This window comes from Myxocyprinus asiaticus, chromosome 28, assembly GCF_019703515.2.
Source record: "Myxocyprinus asiaticus isolate MX2 ecotype Aquarium Trade chromosome 28, UBuf_Myxa_2, whole genome shotgun sequence".
NCBI lineage: Eukaryota > Metazoa > Chordata > Actinopteri > Cypriniformes > Catostomidae > Myxocyprinus > Myxocyprinus asiaticus.
Window position 1 is genome coordinate 40,387,396 of NC_059371.1, and position 26,715 is coordinate 40,414,110.

General features: G+C 41.5%; 2 protein-coding genes across 2 annotated transcripts in view; both read left to right on the plus strand.

The window, feature by feature from the left end:
• The window catches only part of LOC127418537 (zinc finger protein 91-like), a 275,803-nt gene that overhangs the window by 206,633 nt on the left and 42,455 nt on the right, over positions 1-26,715 (plus strand). The window contains exons 4-8 of the mRNA XM_051659117.1: positions 9,128-10,507; positions 13,316-13,319; positions 16,542-16,581; positions 16,910-17,005; positions 17,188-17,902. Of these exons, the coding sequence (XP_051515077.1) occupies positions 9,128-10,507; positions 13,316-13,319; positions 16,542-16,581; positions 16,910-17,005; positions 17,188-17,902 (2,235 nt within the window). The remainder of the gene's footprint in view (positions 1-9,127; positions 10,508-13,315; positions 13,320-16,541; positions 16,582-16,909; positions 17,006-17,187; positions 17,903-26,715) is intronic.
• Positions 1-26,715, plus strand: part of LOC127418773 (gastrula zinc finger protein XlCGF26.1-like) — a 129,749-nt gene that overhangs the window by 4,405 nt on the left and 98,629 nt on the right. The window lies entirely within an intron of this gene.

Below are 26,715 nucleotides of genomic sequence, written 5' to 3' on the forward strand. Positions count from 1 at the left end.
AGTGCTGAAGCATTTAACAAATCAGGAATTAGTATAATTAATTCTGATTCAAAGTAATGGTCAGCATCATCCAATCACGGCCAACCATGTTAAAATAAAATTTAGCATTATTAATTCTGAATCCAAGTCCTGATTACCATTGTCCCCTATACATATTGTACAGATATAAAACATATTGAAAGCTGAAGTTTAAAATCTCAAAACTATTATTTTCTCTGGCTGCCGTTCAGTCTCTACAAGTATACCGGGCTGCAGGTTGTGCAACACAGATGGGTTTCACTGTTGAGCACCGTCTCCGTGTTTACAACAGCATCTCCCACTGAATGCATTTAGATGTGCTCCTCTCATGAATGTTGATGGGGGGAGATTGGTGTGGCAAACACCACGAAATGGGTCCTTCTGGGAGTTGTGGGCCCCTGGGCTTCAGCCCGTGTGTTAATGCATGCCTGCTTGCGGGTGAAGTCTCCATTTGCCGTACAGAAAACCTGCTCCAGTGTTTATTGTGCCTGGGACATGTGTCACTCAAAATGCATGCGCTGCTCCGCACCATCAGTTTCTGTGCCGGGATGTGCACCCTTGATAACCTCCTGAAAAAGTATATATTCCCATTTTAGCCACAGAAAGTGGGGAAAACACCTGGGTTTGTTCCTGCAAGGCAGCAGATTCCTAAGCTCCACCCCCCACTCTAATCCTGTCCATATGGAGCCTGTAAGGCTGAGTAGCCTGCCTGGAACTACTCTTATCGCGTGAAGGCCCAGGGGAAAAAAAACACATGGATACTGCATTAATTGCGTAATTTTTTTTATGCATTACATAAAAATCATTAATTGCAGAAATTATCACGTTCAATTTCCCAGCCCTATTAAAAACAAAATTATCCCGAACTATCGGCATAAATTTTTGCAGATAACAGATTAATCTGTAAAACTGATATTGTGGTCTACCTCTAATTCTAAAGCAGTTTACGCACATGCAGCGACAAAGCAACCTCATCTAATTTATTATCAATGAGAGCTGGCAACTTCCGGCGACACGAGCGACAGCGACTAGATGTGGGCGTGGAGAGTGACACAACAAAGTTGTGAAAAGTTTAACTTGATACAAATTATGGCTGAAACGATTTACGACAAAAATTTTCGTTGTTGAATAGTTGTTTGATCTCATTTCACGTAACATGAGATCACATTAAACTCTAATGATTGCACACAAGAGCAGCACTGCAGCTCGCGCCTTACTGAGGAGAGGAAGAATTACACAGCTCACAGACCAGTTCCACTCTAAATTTTCCAAACAGCTTCAGGTGGTGTAGATCGCAAAATGTGAGGGAATTATAATGTAAAAATACAAAATAAGTAAATACAGAAGCACTCTTGTTGTGGAGCTGGAGCTGCCGCTTCGCTGAAGTAAAATTTGAGTGTCGAGTGTCTTTAAAGGAAACACCCCGGCGTTACTGCTTTAATGCAGTTATATTTAATTATAGTTATAGCTTTATTATAGTTCAAATAATACGAAAGCAGATCATACAAATAACTGCAAACTCCAAAACTGGCATTTAACTGTGCGGTCAGCACCTCTTCTATGAGTTGCGCAAATGTCCCGATCTAAGGGGGAGAGATTGAAACTGCACCGGCTGAGTCACACTCTGTCACGGGACGCTCGTCCCTTGAGCATGCACGCTTAATGCAGCTAGATTATAACGTGATAGCTCGCGACTTGTATCATAATATGTGTCACTGTGCATTTCTTATCGTGAAGAAAATTGGCAATACACAGCTTTATTAATAAGAGAGTTTGTTTTTTCATGAGTTAAAGGTGTCATGCATTGAGAAATCAAAATTTCCTTGATCTTTTGACATATAAGATGTCATAGTACTATAAAAACATACTGTAAATTTCAGAACTCAACTTATTATTTAGTCCAAAAAAAGGCTTTATTTGTACTTCCTCGTCTCTATAACGTAATAGAGATGAATACAGCAGCATAAGTCTGCCTCTGTATAAACAGGTCAATGCCTGCTTCTTCACCATCGCCTCTTTGGCCCTCCCACAGGTTTGCGGTTAGAGCGGTGATGAAACGAGAGCAGGGAGAAACACAGGGATTATTGGAGCAACAACAGGTTCGAGATGCCTGCAAAGTTTACAAAATGTTGTGCAGTGCCAGGTTGTGGAAAAACAGACTCTTTGCATTTGATCCTAACATTAGGAAAGAGTGGCTGACATTTATTTTTAATGAAGTCCCGGATGGCATCAGTAAGACAGTGTTTGTTCACTTAATTTTACTGTGGATTATTTTTCAAACAAGACATAGTTTGATGCATGCTTTGCAGAGAGACTTAAATTCTAATAATCGTTAGATTAATTGATTATCAAAATAATTGTTAGTTGCAGCCCTAATACAATGAGGAGCGACTTTCAGGAGCAACACCAATAGGAGTGAAGACTCTGTCAGTGGAGCTCATATCAGTGATTTCTGTACGATTCGGACATGGACATAATAAAAATGATGCGTGGAAAAGAAATTGTCAGCAGTCTGAGTGAGTTTGATTCGTACATTGATAGTTTGTTCATCTTATTTATGATATGATGCATTGAGCACTGCTGCAGTTCATATAAAAACACTCTCCAAGAAAACTGATTCCTTGTCAAATTATAATGAAATCATAGTTTTACTAGCAAAATGCCTCATCTGTGACCATATTTTCAAAAGATATGGCCAGACGTGCAGTCCACCATTAACGCTTGAGCGACAGCAGTAGAAACGCCCACTGGTGACTTCACAGTACAGAGACAAGCAACATCAAGCGATAAAGTCGCTGCATGTGTGTACCGGGCTTAAGAGCACGTGTTAGGCTTATAATAGTGTCTTCAGACCGGTTACTTAAAGGAATAGTTCACCTAAAAATAAAAATTCTCATCATTTACTCACCCTCATGCCATCTCAGAGGTGTATGACTTTCTTTTTTCAGCAGAACACAAACAAAGATTTTTAGAAGAATATCTCAGCTCTGTAGCTCCATACAATGCAAATGAATGGTGACCAAAACTCTCTTTGGTGATCATGATTTCAAGCTTACACTCTTCTAGCACTATCTAGCACTCTGCACATGCATCAAGCACTAGGAAATTTAATGGATTTTGCAGTCCAAAGGTAAAACCATTATGAAAGGCGAATCACCGACGAATCGACCTTTAACATAGAAAGCGACACAAATGTTCGCAGTTGTACATTCACCCCCTTACAATAAGTGGCGCTAATCCACAAGCAATTTTACCCTGGTATGGCAGGTGGCTCAACGCACCTTTGAGCTGGTCTGCCCTCAGCCTATGACGGATGAGAAGAAGAACCTCTTGACAAGTTTGCAAAGCAACCAAAGACAAGCAAACTAGTTCTCTAGCGAGCAGATTTGGGAAATAATTAATTTTTCTACCAGCTGCTGTAGCGATGACAAGTTTGTTGTTGATTTGCTCAATGAGAAATACTACATTCTTTCACAAGAGACACTTTCACAGACAATTTCAGTTCAGTTCCTGCTAGACGACAGTATTATCATGTCTGCACAGTCTGAGGGGTGATTTTAAACAATCAAGTGTAAAAAGATAATTTAACGGTTAAAACATGTTATCAATTGCACAAGAGTGAGTATATGCAACTGCCACACATACTGTATATACTTGTGTTATGTAAATTACGTTATGAAGACAATCCACGTAAGATCAGAGAGGTTTTTTTTTTTAACATGTTAACATGTAAAACGTCCTGGTTACTTGCATAACCTCCATTCCCTGATGGAGGGAATGAGACGTTGTGTCGATGTAGTGACACTAGGGGTCACTCTTGGGAGCCCGAGACACCTCTGGTCTTTGATAAAAGGCCAATGAAAATTGGCGAGTGGTATTTGCATACCACTCCCTCGGACATACGGGTATGAAAGGAGCTGGTATGCAACCATTCATTCAGGTTTTGTGCTAAGGAGCCGAGACAAGGTCCCGGCCATTTCAGCAGGTAGTTCAGCTTTGTGGCAGGAGGGACACAACGTCTCGTTCCCTCCATCAGGGAATGGAGGTTACACAAATAACCAGGATGTTCCCTATCTGTCACTCACTCGACGTTGTGTCGATGTAGTGACACTAGGGGTCCCAAATACGTAACGCCGCAACTTGCTGAACTGTGTTACGTGAACTGGCGGTGTGTGACGGGCAGACCACTGTGTGCCTCGTAGCCAGTGCACCAGGCCGACACGTAACCTCCCCCAACACTGTTATGAGTGTTGAACGGCCCTTTGGGGACAAGTCGACTACCCAAAAGATAGAGACAGGCTAGCCCAGTCGTGGCCTCTTATCCCCTTTTTTTCCTCTCCCCAAAAAAAGGGAATTAACTGACTGGAGCCACCAGGTCTAGTCACGGGGGTGTCCCTCCCAAGGGGAAGACACCGTGGAAGTCCAGGGGGCCAGCTGTGTGCCAGCGCGTCTACCGAGAGGTGCCTCGGTCTGGGCGTACCAGAGCGGGCAGTGGGAGGATTCTTGGGAGGTGGACAGGTCTACCTGTGCCTGTCCGAATCGACTCCAGATCAGCTGGACCACCTGAGGGTGGAGTCTCCACTCTCCACTGAGGGTAACCTGCCGCGATAGCGCGTCCGCTGCAGTGTTGAGGTCGCCCGGGATGTAAGTGGCTCGCAGCGACTTGAGGTGCTGCTGACTCCAGAGGAGGAGACTGCAGACTACCTTGACGGTTGACATATGCTACCGTTGCCATGTTGTCTGTCCGAATTAACACGTGCTTGCCCTGGATCAACGGCCGGTACCTCCGCAGGGCGAGCAGAATTGCCAGAAACTCGAGGCAGTTGATGTGCCTGCTGTGGGCCTTTCCATAAGCCGGCGGCTGCGTGCCCGTTGCATACAGCACCCCAGCCCGTTTTGGAGGCATCTGTCGTAACCACGATGCGCCTGGAGACCTGCTCTAGGGGAACGCCTGCCCAAAGAAACGTGAGGTCAGTCCAAGGGCTGAAGAGGCGGTGACAGAACGGCGTGATGGCCACGCGATGTGTCCCGCGGTGCCATGCCCATCTCGGGACTCGAATCTGAAGCCAGTGCTGAAGCGGTCTCGTATGCATCAACCCGATCGGAGTGGCCACTGTTGAGGATGCCATATGCCCCAGGAGCCTCTGAAAGAGTTTCAGTGGAACCGCTGTTTTCTGTTTGAACGCCTTCAAACAGGCCAGCACCGACTGTGCGTGCTCGTTCGTGAGGCATGCCGTCAATGAGACTGAGTCCAACTCCAAACCGAGAAAAGAGATGCTCTGAACCGGGAGGAGCTTGCTCTTTTCCCAGTTGACCCGAAGCCCTAGTCGGCTGAGGTGCGAGAGCACCAGGTCCCTGTGTGCACACAACACATCCCGAGAGTGAGCTAGGATTAGCCAATCGTCGAGATAGGTGAGAATGCGAATACCCACTTCCCTTAACGGGGCAAGGGCTGCCTCTGCGATCTTCATGAAGACGTGAGGGGACAAGGACAGGCCGAAAGGGAGGACCTTGTACTGATACGCCCGACCCTCGAATGCAAACCACAGGAAGGGTCTGTGTCGAGATAGAATCGAGACGTGGAAGTATGGGTCCTTCAGGTCTACCGCCGCAAACCAATCTTGATGCCTGACGCTCGCCAGAATGCGTTTTTGCGTCAGCATCTTGAACAGGAGTCTGTGTAAAGCCCGGTTCAGTACTCGCAGGTCCAAGATTAGCCGCAACCCACCACCTTTTTTCGGTACAATGAAGTAGGGGCTGTAAAACCCCTTCATCGTGATGACGGCCGTGCACACGGGTATGTGACCCAGGGAACGAGGAAACCGCTCTTTTGCTGAACTGTTGGGTACTGCAGCCACTTGGGCATGCAGCAAAATTAAATGAAAAGGCAACAAATGATTCTCCTCCAGGGGATGGAGTGGTCTGCTTACCAGCTCCAAGGTGGGTTTCGTCATCCCTGGGTCACCCATCTCAAGGTCGCTTCGAAGCCTTCCGTGGGTTCTTGGCGACCGGCCTTGAGACGGGTGGCGTCTGCTTCCTGAGGTGGGCTCCACGCCGGGGCCGGGCCGAAGGGGTGGGCTGTGGCGGAGCCGGTGCAGTCACCGCAGGGGGACTCCCTTGGCAACGAGCAGGCGGGGTGCGGGATCTTGAGCCGCGCCGGGGCAGGATGTGCTGGATAGCCACCATCTGCTGCTTCACCGTTGAGAACTGCTGGGCAAAGTCCTCGATGGTGTCGCGGAATAGGCCAACTGGGAAATGGGGGCAGCAAGGAACCGTGCCTTGTCGGCCTCACCCATCTCGACCAGGTTGAACCAAAGGTGGCGCTCCTGGACCACTAAGGTGGACATCGCCTGCCCGAGAGACCGCGCCGTGACCTTCGTCACCCGGAGAGCGGGGTCAGTCGCTGAGCGCAGCTTCTGCATCAAATCTGGGGCGGAACTACCCTCGTGCAGTTCCTTTAGCTCCTTGGCTTGGTGGACATGCAGGAGAGCCATGGCGTGCAGGGCGGAGGGGGCTTGTCCAGCGGCGCTGTAGGCTTTGGCCGTCAGGAACGACGTAAACCTACAGGCCTTTGACGGGAGCTTTGGGCGTCCGCGCCAGGTGGCGGTGCTCTGCGAGCATAGGTGCACCGTGAGCGCCTTATCCACCGGGGGAATTGCCGAATAGCCCCTGGCCGCCCCACCATCGAGGGTAGTGAGGGCGGGGGAGCTGAAAGATCGCGACCGGGCAGTAAAAGGTGCCTCCCACAATCATGTCAGCTCCTCATGCACTTCCGGGAAGAAAGGGACTGGAGCGGGGCGTGGCTGCTTTGAGCGGCGCTGCGAGTCCAGGAACCAATCATCGAGCCGCGAGGGTTCAGGGGAGAGCGGAGGGTTCCACTCTAGCCCGACGCTCGTGGCTGCCCGGGAAAGCATATCCATCATTTCCTCATCAGCCTGTGACTGGGCAACCGTACCCGAGGGGGGGAGCCCAGCTGAGGCTTCTGCATCCGACTGGACAAGCCCGCTCTCCGATGCTGCGCTCGAGAGCTCATCAGCTTCGCGGGCTCCGAACAAGAGGTTGAACTTGCCGTGAGACAAGCCGGCGGACTCATCCGGAAGCCCGATCTGGGCAGATGAGTGTGCTGGGGAATGGGAGGTCCGTGTGGGGATACCCGGCTGAGGTGTATTTCTTTCTTACGAAAGCAAGCCGCGACCGCAACATTGCCATGGTCACGTTCTTGCAGTGAGTACATGATCCATCCACGAACGCTGTTTCCGCGTGGGTTGCGCCCCGACACGAAAGTCAGCGATTGTGACCATCAGAAATTGAGAGGTAACGACCGCAACCAGGAATAACACACAAACAGAAAGGCATCTTTAAAAAGATGCGTCTTTAAAAAGACGTTCCGTGTGTGCCGCTCTTTTAGAGAAATATACTCTGCCGAAGTGCCAAGGGGTGTTCTCTGCAGTGCACCAGTGCAGAGGAGGGAGAAGCCGCTGAAATGCGCCGTCAGATCCAGCAGAGGTGAATGAACAGTCAGCTCAGTAAACATCGACCGTTCGGCTCCTTAGCACAAAACCTGAATGAATGGTTGCATACCAGCTCCTTTTATACCCATATGTCCGGGGGAGTGGTATGCAAATACCACTCGCCAATTTTCATTGGCCTTTAATGAAAGACCAGAGGTGTCTTGGGCTCCCAAGAGTGACCCCTAGTGTCACTACATCGACACAACATCGAGTGAGTGACAGATAGGGAACATTATTTTTAAAGAGAGAACAGTTGCACTTGTTTTGGTAACAACAGCAGCTCCTGACAGGTGATCCAGATATAATTGAATTGGTCAGTGCATTTCATTGCCCGTCGAAGAAATAAAAAAATAGACACACACACCGTAAAAATTATCCTCGATTTGTCAGCGCACAGATGTTCACTCCATGTGAGAAGGGCAAATCCATTGTTTCATTCAAAGTGTTAATCATGGAGAGAAATTGTGGCAAAAAATTGCGTTTGCTGTGCAAAGGGATTAATCAAGCTTGAAATCATGATTCTGCCTAGAGACTGCAATGGCAAGATGTACACTGAAAAAGGAGTTACATTTTGTTTAGTTCTCACCCAAAGCCAATTGGATCACCTCAGAAGACATTGATTATACCGCTGTAGTCATTTGGATTACTCTTTTGCTGGCTTTATGTGTTTTTTTTTTTTTTTTTTTTTTTTTTTTGCAGAGGAAAGAAAGTCATACACATCTAGGATGGCATTATGGTGAGTAAATGATGAGAGAATTTTTGTTTTTGGTGAACTATTCCTTTAATTCCATCTCGTGCTCAGAGTAACAGATGTGCTCCGAGTTCAGTTACATTTGCAAAAGTGCGCTGAGCGCGTTATATGTAGCAGCAGCGTTCCAAATTGATTTTTATTTCACTTCTTTGTAATTTCAAACATGATTGTCTGCTACAAGGTAATATACAAATCTTAAGTAACCCCATGCCACCATGTATTTGTGTACAGGAAATGTTAAAATGAAGAACACATTTGATGTTAAACTCTGAAGCTCTTCCTTCAGTTTTCCTCCCGAATAAAAGTTAGATGATTCAGAACTCTTTGGTTTTACTGGACTGTATTTCAATTCCCTGTACAAGTTAAACATTTACTACATAAATATATTACTATTGTATGATGATAATAATAATTACTAATCAATATTCATATATTAAAACATTATATTAAATTAGTATGCAAGTTGTCTGGGTTCTAAAAATATATTGATGAGAAGTGGGCTGAGACCCTTTCACAAAGTGGACAAAAACAGTTGTGGAGGGAGTCTGCTGAGGAATCCACCCACTGCCAACACAGAATCCTGTAGGAAACACTGATGTACTCAACCCTCATGTTGTTCCAGACATGTATGACTTTCTGTAATTGTGGTTCACGTTCAGTCTATGTGATTGTAAAAATGAAATAGTTATCAGCCAGAATTTATGGTATAAATATAAACTTTTGCACAGCAAAAATCAAGAATAAATACTGGACATTTGTTGTGTTCTGCCAATAAATTAGTGTTCAATTTGATGATTTAAATTTGTCACTCTTGAATTGATTTGTCAATTTACTGTGTTCATTTTAGAGCTGATTGAAGTGAAAGAGGAAAGTCAAGAGCTGAATGAAGTGGAGGAGAAACCTCAGGATCTGAAACATCATGATTTAGTAACTATTGAAGAATCTTTGATTGGCTCAAAAACTAACAAGAATTTCTCACCAGAAAAGAATCAAAGAAGAGCAGCCAAAAATACTTTCACCTGCTCCCAGTGTGGAAAGAGTTTCAAATGTAAAAGCTGGCTTAATACACACATGAGAGTTCACACTGGAGATAAGCCTTACACCTGCCATCAGTGTGGAAAGAGTTTTGCATATGTATACTATTTCAAGGATCATCTCCGCTCTCATTCTGGAGAAAGACCATTTGAATGTGATAAATGTGGTAAAACATTTGTTTTGGCATCATACCTAAAACGACATCTGAAAGTGCACACAAATGAGAAGCCTTACAGTTGTTCTTTTTGTGGAAAGAGTTTTGCACACCTGTCCAGTTTAAAAGAGCACCAGACAATACATACTGGTGTGGGGGCGCATATGTGCTTTGAATGTGGGAAGATCTTTACTACAGCTGGCAACTTGAAACGGCATGAAATAATTCATACTGCAGAGAAACCATACAAGTGCTCACACTGTGGAAAGAGTTTCACTCTGTCACAAACCTTGATAAGACACAAGAGAATCCATACTGGAGAGAAACCTTACAAGTGCTCACACTGTGGGAAGAGTTTCACACATTCAGATAGCCTGAAAACACACGAGAGAAACCATACTGGAGAAAAACCTTACAAGTGCTCACACTGTGGAAAGCGTTTTACTCAGTCACAATACCTGAAATATCATGAGAGAATTCATACTGGAGAGAAACCTTACAAGTGCTCACACTGTGAAAAGAGTTTCAATCAGTCAAATCATTTGAAAACACACGAGAGAATCCATACAGGAGAGAAATCTTACAAGTGCTCACACTGTGAAAAGAGTTTCATTGTGTTACAAAGCTTGAAAACACACGAGAGAATTCATACTGGAGAAAAACCTTACATGTGCTCACACTGTGGAAAGAGTTTCACTAAGTCACAAAACCTGAAAACACACGAGAGGATTCATACTGGAGAGAAACCTTACAAGTGCTCACACTGTGAAAAGAGATTCACTAAGTCACAAAACCTGAAAACACACGAGAGAATTCATACTGGAGAAAAACCATACAAGTGCTCACACTGTGGAAAGAGTTTCACTAAGTCACAAAACCTGAAAAATCACGAGAGAATTCATACTGGAGAGGAACCATACCACTGTTCTTCATGTGGTAAAAGTTTCAGAGCAGGAAGTGCTCTATGGAAACATGTAAAAAATGATTGCCCAAGTAATCAAAGTGAGCTAAAATCATCTTCAGGTCTAACAAGATCAAGTAACTAGTTGGAAATTCTGATAATCCCAAAGAAACTGATATCACACGTACATCTCCTAGACATCTATTTGATATGTGTGTTTACATCTGGAAGACATATTTTGTAGTTGTTTGTTCATCTGCAATATGTCTAAGATATTTCCTCTTGGATGTCAGTAAGACATTAAGCAGATGTATTTGAGGTGTTTATGATTTAGAATGTTTGTAAATCTGATCTTTTAAAGATGTTTAGCAGATGTTTATTGGGGGGCTTTCACACTGGCAGTTTAATCCAAAACAGAGCATGCTTCGCATGAGAAGTTGGTAATGTGAAAGCTGTTTTGCATACCGTGGTGCGGACCATGGTACCGAGCCTGACATTGCCTGTAGGAGGTGATCTGAGTTTGTTTGCAATGGAACTGTAGCGCAGTGTAAAAGAAACCTGTACTCAGGTCTGCAATTGTTCAGGAAGTAAAATAACTTGCACGTGTGTATTTGCGGATATAAACACACGTGCACCATGAGTGGCAGGGGAACATTGTGTAACAAAAAAGAGGTTAGATGCCTTTTATATATGTATGCGAATGAGCGTGCAACCAGCGGTGTCCTCAAAGATCGTTTGTGAGCATCAGATATATTCACCTTCTGGACATGCTGAATTACATAAAGTGATGCACAGAGGCACATGTTTTGTTCAATCTGGTGCGAATAATAATGGCAAATTAATCAAAAACGCACAAATATAGTGACCCACGTTGTGTTCTCCATCATGTGCATGTTTGTGATAACGGTACAGAAAAGCACTGGGGTACGACAGAATCACGAGTAGTCTGAAACCAGACTAACGCTGTAGTGTGCCGGGAAAAATCACACACTGATTCGGACATCTGCAAACATGCCCAGTTTGAAAATCACCTTGGATTGCGATGCTTTCCAGATGAACAAATGTAGAACAGACATCTCGGAGATGTGTGCTACGTGGGGATGAAATTTCTCCCAGTAGAGCAGCATCATCTAAGAGAATAACAATGTTCATTTAAGGAAGGTAAATAACGTTCATTCAGAAAACTTGTTTATGTTTATACAGTACTGTGCAAAATTTTTAGATACTACTGAAAAATGCTGTAGAGTAAACTACCTTGACCAGTCCTTGGTCCACCTTAATCGTTTTCGCCGGTGGCGCTCCCTCATCTATGGTACTGCCCTGTGCGTTCGCCTAGTTCTCCTATGCCTAGAAACACATGTATGAAAGCTTCAAAAGGTTCAGTGGCCATCGAGCATTCTCTGGGGCTGCACGGGGCAGGGCGCTCCCTCTGCTGACATGAGATGCATGCTGCATATTCGTTAAAGTTTAGTTCTTTGTTCATTTAAATTTAAAATGAATTTCTCTGTTCATCTCATTTAAAATCGTTTGTGATGCTGTTAATAACTTTTTTGTCTTATATCACTATTAAAGCCCATCATAATCTAACATTAGCATGTGCATGTAAAATGTATATATTTACATTATAAAGTTTTTTTTTTTTCATTTACTGTAACATTTATTAACTCTTGTGTACTTTCAGCTTAATTGTTTCTGACTTAATTAGGTTATACATTTAGTTGATGCAAGTGACGACTGTTGACATGTCAATGATGTAGGCAATTTTTTGGCTTAACATTTCCTGAATTAATGATTAAAGTATCTTATAATTTATTAAATTCCCTACTAATTTGAAATCATTTTTACCTTTTTTATGCAGTTAGTAATTTTGGAAATTTACTTTTGCAATATTGGCATGATACACTATTCCTATGAGAAAGGTTGAGGAATGCTAAAAATGTGGGAGTATAACTCCAAAAAAAAATGGATGAGGCAAATGGGGTGGCATGTAATATTCATTATAGAGTTGAGGAAAAAACAATTATAATGTTATTAAATCACGAAATTATCTGTTATTTTTCCAATATTTGCTTGAAAAAAGACAGAATGGGAAATGCAGGATGATGAGGCTGAAGGAAAGGGCAGAGAAGAGATTACAGGACTGCAACAAGACTGCAATATTTGCTTTTAACATAACTGGTTTCTGTATAAAAAAAATATTTTTTAAACATAGTTATATAGAGTTCCAGTGTATTCAAATATAGAGTTTGCCAATAGTATTAACCAAACTGAATTTTTTTTTTTTTAATTTATTTATAATGTTGGCAATTTTAACAATGTTAAATTCAACTATAAAATTGAACTTCTGAAACAATCTGTAGCCATCTGTGTTTACATTAATGCTACACGATAGTACTAGACAATAGTGTAGAAAAAAACTAGAGAACAACCTATAATCGGATTTTATGATATTTTTTCAAATATTCATGCATTTTTCCTTTCCGTATTTGTAATATCGGATCTACCGGAAACTACTTCTATCTGGCAGGAGTTTCTGAAATTGCACATAAGAGTTCATGAGAGGAAACAATGCTGGGGTTGTCCATAGGTAAAGTAACTTGCTTTGAATTAATACATTTTATTCAATGTTATTCAACGTAAATTGTATTCAACAGTCATTCATGCTCTAGTGAGATACGTTACATAAATGCTGGATGTGTAGTTTAAGCTCTAAGAATGAAATGTAACATCACGTTACTCAACTCGAAAAGCCTTGAATGTTGGAAATAAATGGTCTGGGCTGCGTTTCTCAAAAGCATCGTAAGCTAAGTAGATCATAGAAACCATTGGCACCAATGTTCTCTACGATCAACTTAAGCTTGCAGTGCTTTTGGAAAACGCAGCCCCGTTCTGCATGTTGGAAATAAAATGGTTTAATTTAGTTCTATGTTGGCTGTGCTCTTTAGTCCTGTAAAGTTACCATTCATCAGGTTAATGCTCGGACATATTCCAACAGAATGGCCACCGTATACCAGCACAGCTTTGAACAAGATCCACTTGTTTAAAACTCCCTAAATTATATTATATTAACATTTACTATTGAAATGTTATTTCGCTATGAATTATCAGTTACATAGTAAACCTCTGTGGAAATGATCTCTGTGACACCTTTCAAGTAAAAGTTTTGATTTTGTGTAAACACATATATATCCATGGGGCAAAATACTTAATAAGCGTGTCTAAGGGGCATGGGTAGCTCACCAAGTAAAGATACTGACTACCACACCTGGAGTCGCAAGTTCGAATCCAGGGCATGCTGAGTGACTCCAGTCAGGTTTCCTAAGCAACCAATTGGCCCGGTTGCTAGGGTAGAGTTTCTGCGGTAATGCGCTCAACAAGCCACGTGATAAGATGCGTGGATTGACGGTCTCAGACGCAGAGGCAACTGAGATTCGTCCTCCACCACCTGGATTGAGGCAAGTCACTATGCCACCACGAGGACTTAGAGCACATTGGGAATTGGGCATTCCAAATTGGGGAGAAAAGGGGAGAAGCAAAAAAAATCTAAAATTGCTTTGTGTCAGATGTAGGGCTGGGCAATATGAAAAAAATATTTGATCAATAATCGCCTTAAAAAATATTGCAATATACGATTATATCGTCAACCCCCCTGCTGAGGGCCGGTGAATACTTTTGCTTAAATGATTTTGCTTTAAAAATGTAATTAATTTATTGAAACACAAAAAGACATTTCTAAATTCAAACTGCACAAAACGAAAAAACCCACAGGTAACCTTAGGAGAAATACAGGCTGCTCTGGAAAAAGAAGGTATGGTTGTTTCAAGGAGCACAATACTTGTTGACCCCTCTCCAAACATAGCGCTTATGGTTGTGACCATAAAGCTCTATTTTGGTCTCGTCACTCCAAATGTGTGCCAGAAGCTGTGAGGCGTGTCAAGGTGTTGTCTGGCATATTGTAACGGGGCTTTTTTGTGGCATTGGCACAGTAAAGGCTTCTTTCTGGCAACTCGACCATGCAGCTCATTTTTGTTCAAGTATCGTCGTATTGTGTTGCATGAAACGACCACACCATCTTTTTCCAGAGCAGCCTGTATTTCTCCTGAGGTTACCTGTGGGTTTTTCTTTGTATCCCGAACAATTCTTCTGGCAGTTGTGGCTGAAATCTTTCTTGGTCTACCTGACCTTGTCTTGGCATCAAGAGATCCCAGAATTTTCCACTTCTTAATAAGTGATTGAACAGTACTGACTGGCATTTTCAAGGCTTTGGATATCTTTTTATATCCTTTTCCATCTTTATAAAGTTCCGTTACCTTGTTACGCAGGTCTTTTGACATTTCTTTTCTGCTCCCCATGGCTCAGTATCTAGCCTGCTCAGTGCATCCACGTGAGAGCTAACAAACTCATTGACTATTTATACACAGACACTAATTGCAATTTAAAAAGCCACAGGTGTGGGAAATTAACCTTTAATTGCCATTTAAACCTGTGTGTGTCACCTTGTGTGTCTGTAACAAGGCCAAACATTCAAGGGTATGTAAACTTTTGATCAGGACCATTTGGGTGATTTCTGTTATCATTATGATTTAAAAAGGAGCCAAACCACTATGTGATAATAAATTGCTTCATATGATCGCTATCCTTAAATAAAAGACAGTTTTTTGGGTTTTTTTGCACGATCAGTCATATTTTCAATATCAAAGCCAAAATTTCACAATTTCTGCCAGGGTATGCAAACTTTTGAGCACAACTGTATGTGACAATGATTAGGTCTGTGATTGATTATGAAAGTATAGTATATGGGTCAGCATCAAAAACTTTATTGGAAAATATAAATAAGATTCAAGCTCTGAGGCAGTGCAGTGGAGCAGTAAAAACAACATCCATATCATCTCTGCAAGTTCTGACAGGAGAGATGCCACTAGAAATAAGGAGGAAACAGCTACAAAAATGGTGATAGAAGAAAGCTGGGAACAAGATGGACTAGAAAAATATATGCAAAAGAAATGGGGATTAATAGAGTCAAGATGAGCCCAACAGTTGTAATCCCAGAAACAGAACCGTGGGTACATAAAACACCACAAATAGACATGCATATGTTGGAAATAAAGAAAGCAGGAAGAGGGGAAATAGATTTACCAACAGAATTTTCAATTCATGTCAGTGTTAATACCCCCGATATATACAAATATTTACAGTTGGGTCAGAAGATCCAGAGCATCAGACAACTGGAGCAGCATTTATAGTACCAAAATGGAAAGAAAGTGGAATAAAACGAAGTTCAAACTATTTGGGATTATACACAGTGGAAATACTGACAATATTCAATTTACAGTGGGTAGAAGAACACAAACCAGACTCTGTTTCAGTCCTTAAGAGCCTGAGATCTTTCAAATCCAGCCGACAGGATATTCTGTTTAGAATTTTACAAGTACATACAAGAATCATTCGAGAGGGTACAGTAATTAGGTTTATGTGGGTTCCGGCACATGTAGGTATAAAGGGAAATGAGGAGGTGGATAAATGAGCAAAACAAGCATTACAAGTTGCATTAAGTAAGTCAGAATTTAAAGCAGTAATATGGGGTAAAGCAATAGAAAAATGGCAAGGAAAGTGGAACACTGAAACAAAGGGTGGATTTCTTTACAGCATAACCAATAAAGTTAATCAAAAAATAGGAAATATAGGTAAGTCGAGGAAAGAGGAAGTTGTTTACAACAGAATAAGGTTAGGACATTCAAATTTAAATAGTACATGGTATAATACAATAGTACAATAGAAAACATCCAGATGGGTTGTGTGAATACTGTCAGGTTGAGGAGAATATATCACATGTAATTACTGAATGCACTAAATATGATGGATGAGTTGAGGAATAATGGAATTAAGGAGTGCAGTATTAAGGAATTAACAAATATATCAAGTTGGACAAACAGTAGAACTTTCTTTGAATTCATAAGAAAAGCAGGATTGATAGGTAGAATTTAAGCGCTGTTCCACACTCCGGAGCAGAAGGTGGCGGTAATGCGCCATTTACGTTGGATGCCACCCGCCATTAAAAACCAAGAAGAAGAAGAAGAAGAAGACTGTTTCCACCCCAAACGCATCAACACTCCAGTCCAGTAGGAGGCGAGAAAAGCGCCATTAGTTATTTTGGAAACCGCCATTAAAAAGAAGAAGAAGAAGAAGAACGAAGAATTTTCGCTCTCAGTCGGTACATGTTCAGTGTGTTTAACTTAATTTGTGTTTATATTAGTTTTCATATGTTTATATTTTTCTGTTCTTTGTTTTAATGATCGTTAAATAATCTTATTATCGTCTTATATGGCGGTTTTGTGAAAAAAGCAGAAATCTGAGAATATCATGTTTAATATCTGATATATGAGCTCGTTAAATCAAGAAGCAGATATTTTAAAGGAGTTCAGTGATGTTAAATAAAGCATGTTATATGCTAATATCCAACAATATTCCTGCTTTAAGTCAAATAAAACCAAACACAAAGCACACATTTATATTTGTCAAATAACTCATACCTGAAAAAGGGTTTTTCTGTCTTGTTTTGTTTATGTTCAGATTTTCATCAGGAGTTGAAGAAAGAGGTGATGAAGACAAAACTGATGGAGAGAGACAGTTTACAGGTTAAACATTCATTTCATCATTTAACTGAATCACTGTGTCTATTTGTCTTTTCCAGAGCAGAGTCTTGTTAGATTTTAATGAACTTTTAAACTTGAGACTGTAAGTAAGTTTCAAATTATGTGATATGACTGTGACTCTGTGATGATGAACGGTACAGATGTGATTGTGTTGTGTTTGTCAGGAGCTGGAAAAGGTTTCCTGTCAATCTTCAGTGTGTGTGACTGATGGGACCTCCACAGAATGTCAGGATTCAGTGTGGAGCGGCAGAGATCAGTCCACACCACAGCGGCTGCTGGACAAACTCTCTGAACAGAGATCCAGAGACACACAGGACTCACAGCTCACTTTACTCTGTTCTACTGATGCTCAGGAGAGTGTGTGTGACAGTAATCAGGGTGATCAAACCTCCACAGAGTCTCTGACTTCTGTCTGTAACGCTGGAGAACAGCAGATGCTGCAGACACCAGTGAAGATTGAAGTGAAGCAGGAGGAGATAAAAGAAGAAATCACAGCAGAGGAACAACAGAGAGTTGAAGATGATGATGACCATCAAATGCTGCAGACACCAGTGAAGATTGAAGTGAAGCTGGAAGAGATAAAAGAAGAAATCTCAGCAGAGGAACAACAGAGAGATCAAGATGATGATGAACAGCAGATGCTGCAGACACCAGTGAAGATTGAAGTGAAGCAGGAGGAGATAAAAGAAGAAAACACAGCAGAGGAACAACAGAGAGATGAAGATGATGATGAACAGCAGATGCTGCAGACACAAGTGAAGATGTGTTCAGTGAAGCTGCTGGACTGCAGAAACCTGATCAAGATGAGAGGAGAAACCACAGCAGAGGAACAAGAGAGTGATGAAGATGATGATGATGATGATGATTTTATTCCTTCAGGTATTATTCTTCCTTTAAAGTTTAAAATTTTCATGTCAATTGACTGTCATGTTAGAATCTGTTGTAAGAAAGAGGTTTTATCATTCAAAAGGTGCAAAAGCATTTGCTTTTAATTCTAACCCTTGGTTTTCATGTGAAGCTTTCAATGTAAACATCCTCAGGTCGACGCAATGCCTTACGATAATACAAGTCATGTGCTCAATGGAGATGTTAAAGGTGTCCATAGAAATGGATATAAGACAGGGAGAGAGCAGAGCCAGAATTACAATTTCTGATAGGGAAGAATGTTTGAAATGTCACACTGTACAAATATTTTAGAGTGTACTATGAAGGTAAATTTGTATTTATCTGTGATTATTTTTGAAACTGTTATTATGCATTGTGTAATGTGTTATGAAATGTATGATCTTTTTATCTTAAATGCTTGGGAAAATTAAGCAGTGACACTTTAGATGTTTTAAATATTCAAACCAAATCTATACGCCATTGCTAAAAATTCCCTCATTGTTTTTAGAGTTGTTTTAGAATTGCTTGGTTGTCTTTTAACCCTCCTAATGCATTCGGGTCATTTTTGACCCTGGATAATTAGATAAAAATTTGGGTTCATACGGTCATGGAAATCTTGGAAAAGTCATGGAATTTAGAAATTGTTTACCTGTCATGGAAAAACAAGTTAACACTGAATGTTTTGGAAAAGTCATGGAATTTTCTAACAAAATATTTTTAGCAATACAAGTGTGCTAAGAATTTTTCAAGTTAGGCGCGATCGCAGAGAAATGCAAATAAGCGCAACTCTCAGCCTGTGCGGGGTAGGGCTGGGTGATATGGACCAAAAATCATATCTCTGTATTTTTATGCTGAAGTATGTTTTCTAAAATTGCAACATGGCCAACCTAATAGTATTATACCTATGCAATCAACTAGATTCTCTTGGACAGAAATGTAAACTGCACTGGGTAGGGGAGGTTATTTTATGTTACATGTACATACGCTAGTCAAATTAAGGAAAGCATCCATCACCATAATTTACAGCAGGGTTGCTAACACCTCTATGGATTAAGATTGACTTTTCCATCATGTTATTGCAGATCTACTATACACAATTTATACATTTATCACAATACCAAAATTTCAGTAGTCTTCAGTGAAATGTGATGATTTTTGATACCATCTTCAATACCACAACAAACAATATCCTAACACTAATTTGTTAATTATAAAAGAATTAAGTTCTCAAGTTATTATACAAGAGTTGTAGACAGTCAGTAATAACATAACAAAAGAAAAGCAATGAATATAAAAAAACATTATAGACTTATAGAAAAAATACAAATTACGAAAACTGTGCTTTTTAACAGCTTTTAAAAAATTAACAGTATCAAGTATTCAATTCAACATTCAGAATTAATTAGACATAAAACTACTACTGGTCTTAATACATGTATCATGTTTTTCATTTCATATTCAATTAGGAATTCAAAATTCGGAAAAACAAAAAACATTATTTCATTGTTCGTTTACAAAACCAATATTAAAAACAAACAATGACTTGTTTTTTGTAATTTCTATTTAATGCTCAAGTGGAGTCATCGGAGAGGGAATTAGCTGTTAATCCGCTGGCGACCAAGATGGATTTGGAACGATTTCATTTTTAAAAAAATGTTTTGTATTAAATCATACAATGAAATGCAAAACATGTATATATATAAAATCAACATTTAAACCCCACAACCCCCCCCCCCCCACCTGCCAAAAAAAAAAAACCCTGTGGTCAAACATAAGTAAATACATAGAAATAAAAATCAAACAGACACATTTCCGTATAAACATATCCAAGCCACCCCGTCTTCCCGATGACACCTCCTCATAAGCCGCCACCTACCCCACCACCGTGCACCACTCCAGATATGGGGGCGCACAAGCTGACCTCCAACCCCTCAACATAACCTGCCTGGTGATCATCACACAGGTCAGAACCCAGTTCTCTATATGGCCATCCCCCACATCGATGACCGCCCCATCGCCCAGAATACAAATTCTGAGGCAAAATGAAACCCGAGTGCCCACCACGTCACACACAAAATTCTGAACCTTCGACCAGAATTTCTGGATCTCGACACACCACCAAAAAACATGGGCCATGTCTCCATCCTCCAATTTGCATCTCCAGCAGGTGGGTTTGTCTTTAAGACCAAGCCTATACAGTCTAGAGGGGGTCCAATAAAATCTATGCAAAATTTTGAATTGTATAAGACGCACCCTTGCATCTCTAGATGCAGACTTAACGTTTTTAAGAATTTTAGCCCACACTCCTTCCTCCAATGCCAAGTTGAAATCTTTCTCCCATACTCTCTTGAGAGAAGTTAAGGCTTCATCCCCCAGACTCTGAATTAACAGGGAGTAATACACTGATGCCTCATGACCTTTTCCAAAAGCCGCAATCACTTCTCCCAAAGCATCTGCCACCTTAGGGGGGTGTGTGCTACTCCCAAAAATAGTACAAAGCAGGTGGCGCAGTTGTAAATACCTATAAAACTGAGGTCTGGGGATCCCAAAATGTTGGACCAAGTTTTCAAACGATCTCGACACTCCACTCTCATATAGGTCACCGAGCGTAGCAACCCCCCTCACAATCCATTCCGGCCAGCAGAAAGAGGACTTGCCAATACACAATCTTGGGTTCTGCCATATGCTCGAGGCAACATTTAAGTGTCCGATTTAAACAATCTGGACACTTTAGTCCATACCGAGTGTAAATGCGAAATAACGGGTTGTAACTTAACTTTTCCAATTAGCTTGGTAGAGAGGATTTGTAATGGTGAAATAGGGGCAAGAACTGCCTGTTCAATAATAAACCAGGGAGGGGCTCTCTCAGGTGGAAGTGACCAGTGAGCCAAATGTCTTGAGACTGAACGCATAGTAATTAAACAAAATCTTGGGTAGGCCTTACCCACCTTTGTCTATCAGCCTATGTAACTTATTAAAATGCAGTCTGGGACGTTTACCATTCCAAATGAAGGACTTTGCTATGCTATCAAATTGCTTGAAATAAGAGAGGGGGACATCTAAAGGGAGAGACTGTAGCAGGTAGTTGAATTTTGGAATACAATTCATTTTAATAACATTAACCTTCCCAATCATCGATAAATGTAATGAAGCCCACCTGTCTACATCGCTCGAAAACCTTTTTATTAAAGGGTCAAAATGAACACTAACTAAATCAGACAAATTTGCTGGGAATAAAATCCCCAAATACTTTATGCCCTGTTTGGGCCAATGGAAGGTGCCCGGCTGGAAAGCCATTACCGGACAGTACGCTGTCAGAGCCAAAGCTTCGGATTTAGACCAACTGACTTTGTATCCTGAGAACTTGGAAAAGGAATTAATAATTCTGGAGGCAAGGCATAGATCTAGTAGGTTCAGAGACAAATAATAAAAAAACTGCGTAAAGCAGAAGCTCATGTGCCCAACTCCTGCCACCACCTCCTTTCTTATCGCGGCTGCTAAAGGTTCCAGGGCAAGACAGAACAATAATGGGGAAAGAAGGCAACCCTGCTGAGTGCCCCTATTCAGAGTCAAATAATCTGAAATGAATCCATTTGTTTGTACTGCTGCTACAGGGTGTTTATAAAGTAACTTAATCGAAACAATAAATGTACTCCCGAACCCATACATTTCCAAAATCTTAAAAAGATAATCCCATTCTACCATATCAAATGCCTTTTCGCCATCAAGTGAGATAGCAGCGACCGGAGACTGATCATTTGCTACTGACCACATGATCAGAAGAGCTGTGGCCCCAAATAAACCCCACCTGATCTATATGGATAAGAGATGTCATAACGTTACTTAATCGGTTAGCCAAAATTTTTACATCTAGTTGGATCAGGGAAATTGGACAGTAGCTTTTACACTCACTTGGATCTTTGTCCTTTTTAAGAATCAGACTGACCTGGCTTGTGTCATGGTTGGAAGAAGCTTTCCATTCTTTAATGATTCAGGATAAACTTCTAACAAAAGTGGAGCCAGTTCTGTAGCATAAGATCTAAAAAATTCTGTGGCAAAACTATCTGGCCCCGGTACCTTGCCAGTTGGTAGGGACTTAATTACCTCGTCAAGCTCTTCCAAGGTTATCTCAGAATCAAGAGAGTTTTTTTGCTCAGTCCTCAGTTTAGGAAGATCTAATGGTTCCACAAAGTTTTGGAACGAGTTTTTGAAAAAATTGAGGATTTGGAGAACCGCAGTAGGCGAAATAACTTCCAAATTTTTGGAATTTCTGAGCATGAAGAAGGCTGAGATATGGTGAAATTCCTAGACAAGCTCTTCCCGAGTCTGCTCGACATAATGGGCCATAAGTTGGAAATTGAGAGAGCTCACAGAGTCCTGGCTCGCAGATCCGCTGAGGGAGACAGGCCCCAATCAATTCTGGCCAAATTTCTGAGATCATCCGATAAAGATATTTTATTGCGCGTGGCGAGGAGTAAAGGATGGCTTTCTTGGAAGAATCACAAAATTTTCTTGTTCCCGGACTTTACGAATTCGACGAGAGAAACGTGATCGACTCAAGGAATGCAAGAAACTCTTACATCAACGGAAGATCGCTTTTGCACTAATGCTGAGAATAGATACTAAGGATGGCGCAAAGTAATTACATGTCCCAATCAAGCACTGTCCTTCATAAAAACATTGGAGTGAGTAAGCCATTTGGTGTTTCTCATGTGGCCCCTGAGTAGATTGACTCGCTGTACTTACTCTTGACTGTCTGAGGAACCTGGGCGCCATTTTTATTTTTATTTTTTGTTGGTTCCGCCTAGCGTCTGGAGTTTGTTTTGTGGAATAACACTCCTACAAGAAACTTTTGCATTGACAGACGATCGCTTTTACACTGATGTTCCTGGCCAGATTGAGAATGGATACTAAGTATGGCTGCAAAATATCTACATGTCCACAACATGTATAAAGTTGATTGACTGTGGAAGTCGTGGTGTGTTTCTTATGTGGCCTCTGAGTGAACTTGACTCGCTCAATACTATCTTGACCGTCCGAGGAACCGGGACGCCTGTTTTGTTTCTTTTTGTGCTGGTTCCACATTGCGGCTGGAGTTGTTTTGTGAAATAACACTCTTTCAGTTGTGGATGAATCTGCTCGTTCTTTGTGTTTATGCCTCCTATTGGCTGGAGTTTGTTTCGTGGAGTATTTTTTTGCAGGACATTGGAATGATTACATCATCTGCTGAATTCATGAAACAGCTGGCTCACTGAACATTCGTTTGACTGCTTGAGGAAACTGAATGGCTTTATTATTTATTTTTATTTTTTTCTATTTTTTTATTTTATTTTTTTTCACCCAATTTGGAATGCCCAATTCCCAATGCGTTTTTCCTTCTTTTTTTTTTTTAAGTCCTCAATCCGGGTGGCGGAGGACGAATCCCAGCTGCCTCTGCGTCTGAGACAGTCAACCCGCACATCTTATCACGTGGCTTGTTGAGCGTGTTTCCAGACATAGCGCGTGTGGAGGCTTCACGCCATCCACCACGGCAACCACGCTCAACTCACCACGCGCCCCACCGAGAATGAACCACATTATAACGATCACAAGGAGGTTACCCCATGTGACTCTACCCTCCCAGGAGACCTGGCTGGAGTCACTCAGCACACCCTGGGATTCAAACTAACGAACTCGGGGTGGTAGCCAGCATCTTTACCACTGAGCTACCCAGGCCCCCTCTTCACAGATCTTAAGTGCAGGTTGAGTAGCAGGGAGGGGGGAGGAGGGTGGTTGCAGGAGGTGTTGGTGTTTGTGTTTGTGTGAATTGAAGATCAGAGCGGGTGTGGGGTGTGAGACTGGGCTTTTCAAATCTACAGTAAAATGTATTCTAGTCATCAGCCAGTTGTTGGTTCCCTACAGTGTTGGGGGATGGTGTCTTGAAGTTAATAATGTCTTTCAGGCCTCTCCACACTGATGCGGGGTTGGTAGCTGAAAACTCGTTTTTCAACTTCTCAGAGTAGCTTCTTTTAGCCACTTTAATGTCCTAATTCAGTGTGTTTTTGACCTGATTATACAAGATTTTATCCCCGCTCCTGTAAGCATCCTCTTTGGCAAGACAAAGCTGTCTGAGTTTTCCTGTAAACCATGGTTTGTCGTTGTTGAATGTTAAATAAATCCTGGTAGGTATTAGGGCTGCTGGATTATGGCAAAAATCATAATCAGTTATTTTGATAAATTTAACATTATTTAACACAATTACTCACTGACTTTGGAAACGTCATGCATTTACTGAATTAAAAAAAATGGTGTACTTTTCAGTAATCCAGTCAGTGAATTAAATACTTTATAAATAAAAACTACATCTTATATTATTTTCTGTTTTTTAACAACTTGACCAACAGAGTCAAAGTAAAAAAATGCAACATTTCAGTCTGATGAAGTGCAATAATCTTCTTTTTGATATTATTATTAACTTTCCTCAAGAAACTTAACATCTTCTCAAAGCAATGCAACAAAGAAAATAATATATAAATTACAAATATATATATCCATAAATAAAACACTTAATTAGGCTCTTAATGTTTTTATTAATCTATATAAAGAAAAATAAAATATCTGAAGGAATACATGGCTGGTTTGTTTCCTGATATTAAACATAATTTAACAGAATTTTAGAATGGGTTTTGATGTGTATTTAAAAAGCCCAAATAACACAGAGAGAAACCATAATGAGTAACAGGTGTGATCTGCGCTCTGGAACACAATGAAGGGATGACTTCGACACTTGAGCACACTTGCGTGTTTCAGACAACGTGCACAACACAGCGCAAAACACAGCTGCGCATGTTTGGATGGGAGGCATGTTTGGAGTGTGGGATGAATGTCATTGAATTTGCTTTGGTTGCTCAAGCGAAATTTCATGCTGCACAGGTGGATTCACTGTCATTTTTTTGCGCGTTCTAGACAAGCTTTTCATCTAATCACACGTGCAGCTGTCAGTGAAAAACTGCGTTTCATTATTTCTATCAGTCTTATGTGAAGCCTTGACCACTGATATATATGCGCACGTGGATATATCGACATGCACAATGTACAAACCTTGTAAATCGCTGTTTTCTGCTCAGTATCGCATTTTCTAAAGCCAAACCAATTCAACACCACGGGGATGCACTTTTTCCTTCATAATCTCCACTCATCTTCACCTTGAATTTGAGGAACAAGCAGTCGCACCGTCTCACTCCATTTATCCGACAGAGTGTGTAATGCATGCATGTTATGTACTGTACACATTTCTCGTGTGGTATTTTGGCGTTACCACAATAGAGGTTATAATCCAACCCTGGCGGGGAGCGAGTTTGTGCTTTTAAGGAGGGGCGAAAGCGTACCGCTATAAAAGAAAGGGGTGCACTGGATTTATAACAAGACCAGACGAGAGCATCATTGCAACACAGAATGCAGCACAGTAATCATTTTATCTCGATTATCTTGTTTTCATAATCGTTGGAAGCCAAATCGTAATTGAAAATAAAAATTGTATTAATCGGCCAGCCCTAGTAGGAATGCACATATCCTCACAGAAACTGATATATGATGTCACAGTATCTGTGAGCTTGTCCAGATTGGTGTCTGCAGCTTCAAAAACACTCCAATCAGTGCAGTCACAGCAGGCTTTGCTTCATTGGTCCATCTTTTTACAGTCTTTACTATAGGATTAGCTGATTTTAGTTTCTGCCTGTAGGTTGGAAGAAGATGAATCAGACAGTGATCAGAGAGTCCCAAAGCTGCTCTAGGGACAGAGCGATATGCATCCTTTAATGTTGTGTAGAAGTGATCCTGTATATTTCTGTCCCTGGTGGGGCATGTAATGTGCTGTCTATATTTTGGCAGTTCACGGGTGAGGTTGGCTTTGTTAAAATCGCCGAGAATAATAATAAGTGAATCTGGGTGTTGTTGCTCCGTGTCTGTGACCTGATCAGCCTGCTGTTGCAGCACTGCATTCATGCACGCCTGTGGCGGGATGCACACACTCACCGGAATAAACGAGGAAAACAACAGGACAAACAAAAACAACAAAAGAATTGGAGAGCTCCAAACCAAGACAGCCATCTGCGGTGCCATCTTGTTATTAAAATTCTAAAATAATTAAAATTATTGAAACCAAGCTGCCAAAACGCCCCATTCTCTACTTCCACGACAAGCCTACATCACTTGGGGTATTCATTAATTCAAGACGGCCTCTACAGCAACAAGATCAATGCCTATTTTAAAATCATCACCCACGCCCCACTGGTGCTCACTTGGCTCGTAAACATACAGAGAGAAGGACAAAAGGCCTACTGTCTGTGGCCTAAATACTGTTGACCATGAAAGGGGACCCATCTGGACTAAGGAAAGATAATGAAACATATATATATATATATATATATATATATATATATATATATACACTATATTGCCAAAAGTATTCGCTCACCCATCCAAATAATTGAATTCAGGTGTTCCAATCACTTCCATGGCCACAGGTGTATAAAATGAAGCACCTAGGCATGCAGACTGCTTCTACAAACATTTGTGAAAGAATGGGTCGCTCTCAGGAGCTCAGTGAATTCCAGCGTGGTACTGTGATAGGATGCCACCTGTGCAACAAGTCCAGTCGTGAAATTTCCTCCCTACTAAATATTCCACAGTCAACTGTCAGTGGTATTATAACAAAGTGGAAGCAATTGGGAATGACAGCAACTCAGCCACGAAGTGGTAGGCCATGTAAAATGACAGAGTATGCTGAGGTGCATAGTGTGCAGAGGTCGCCAACTTTCTGCAGAGTC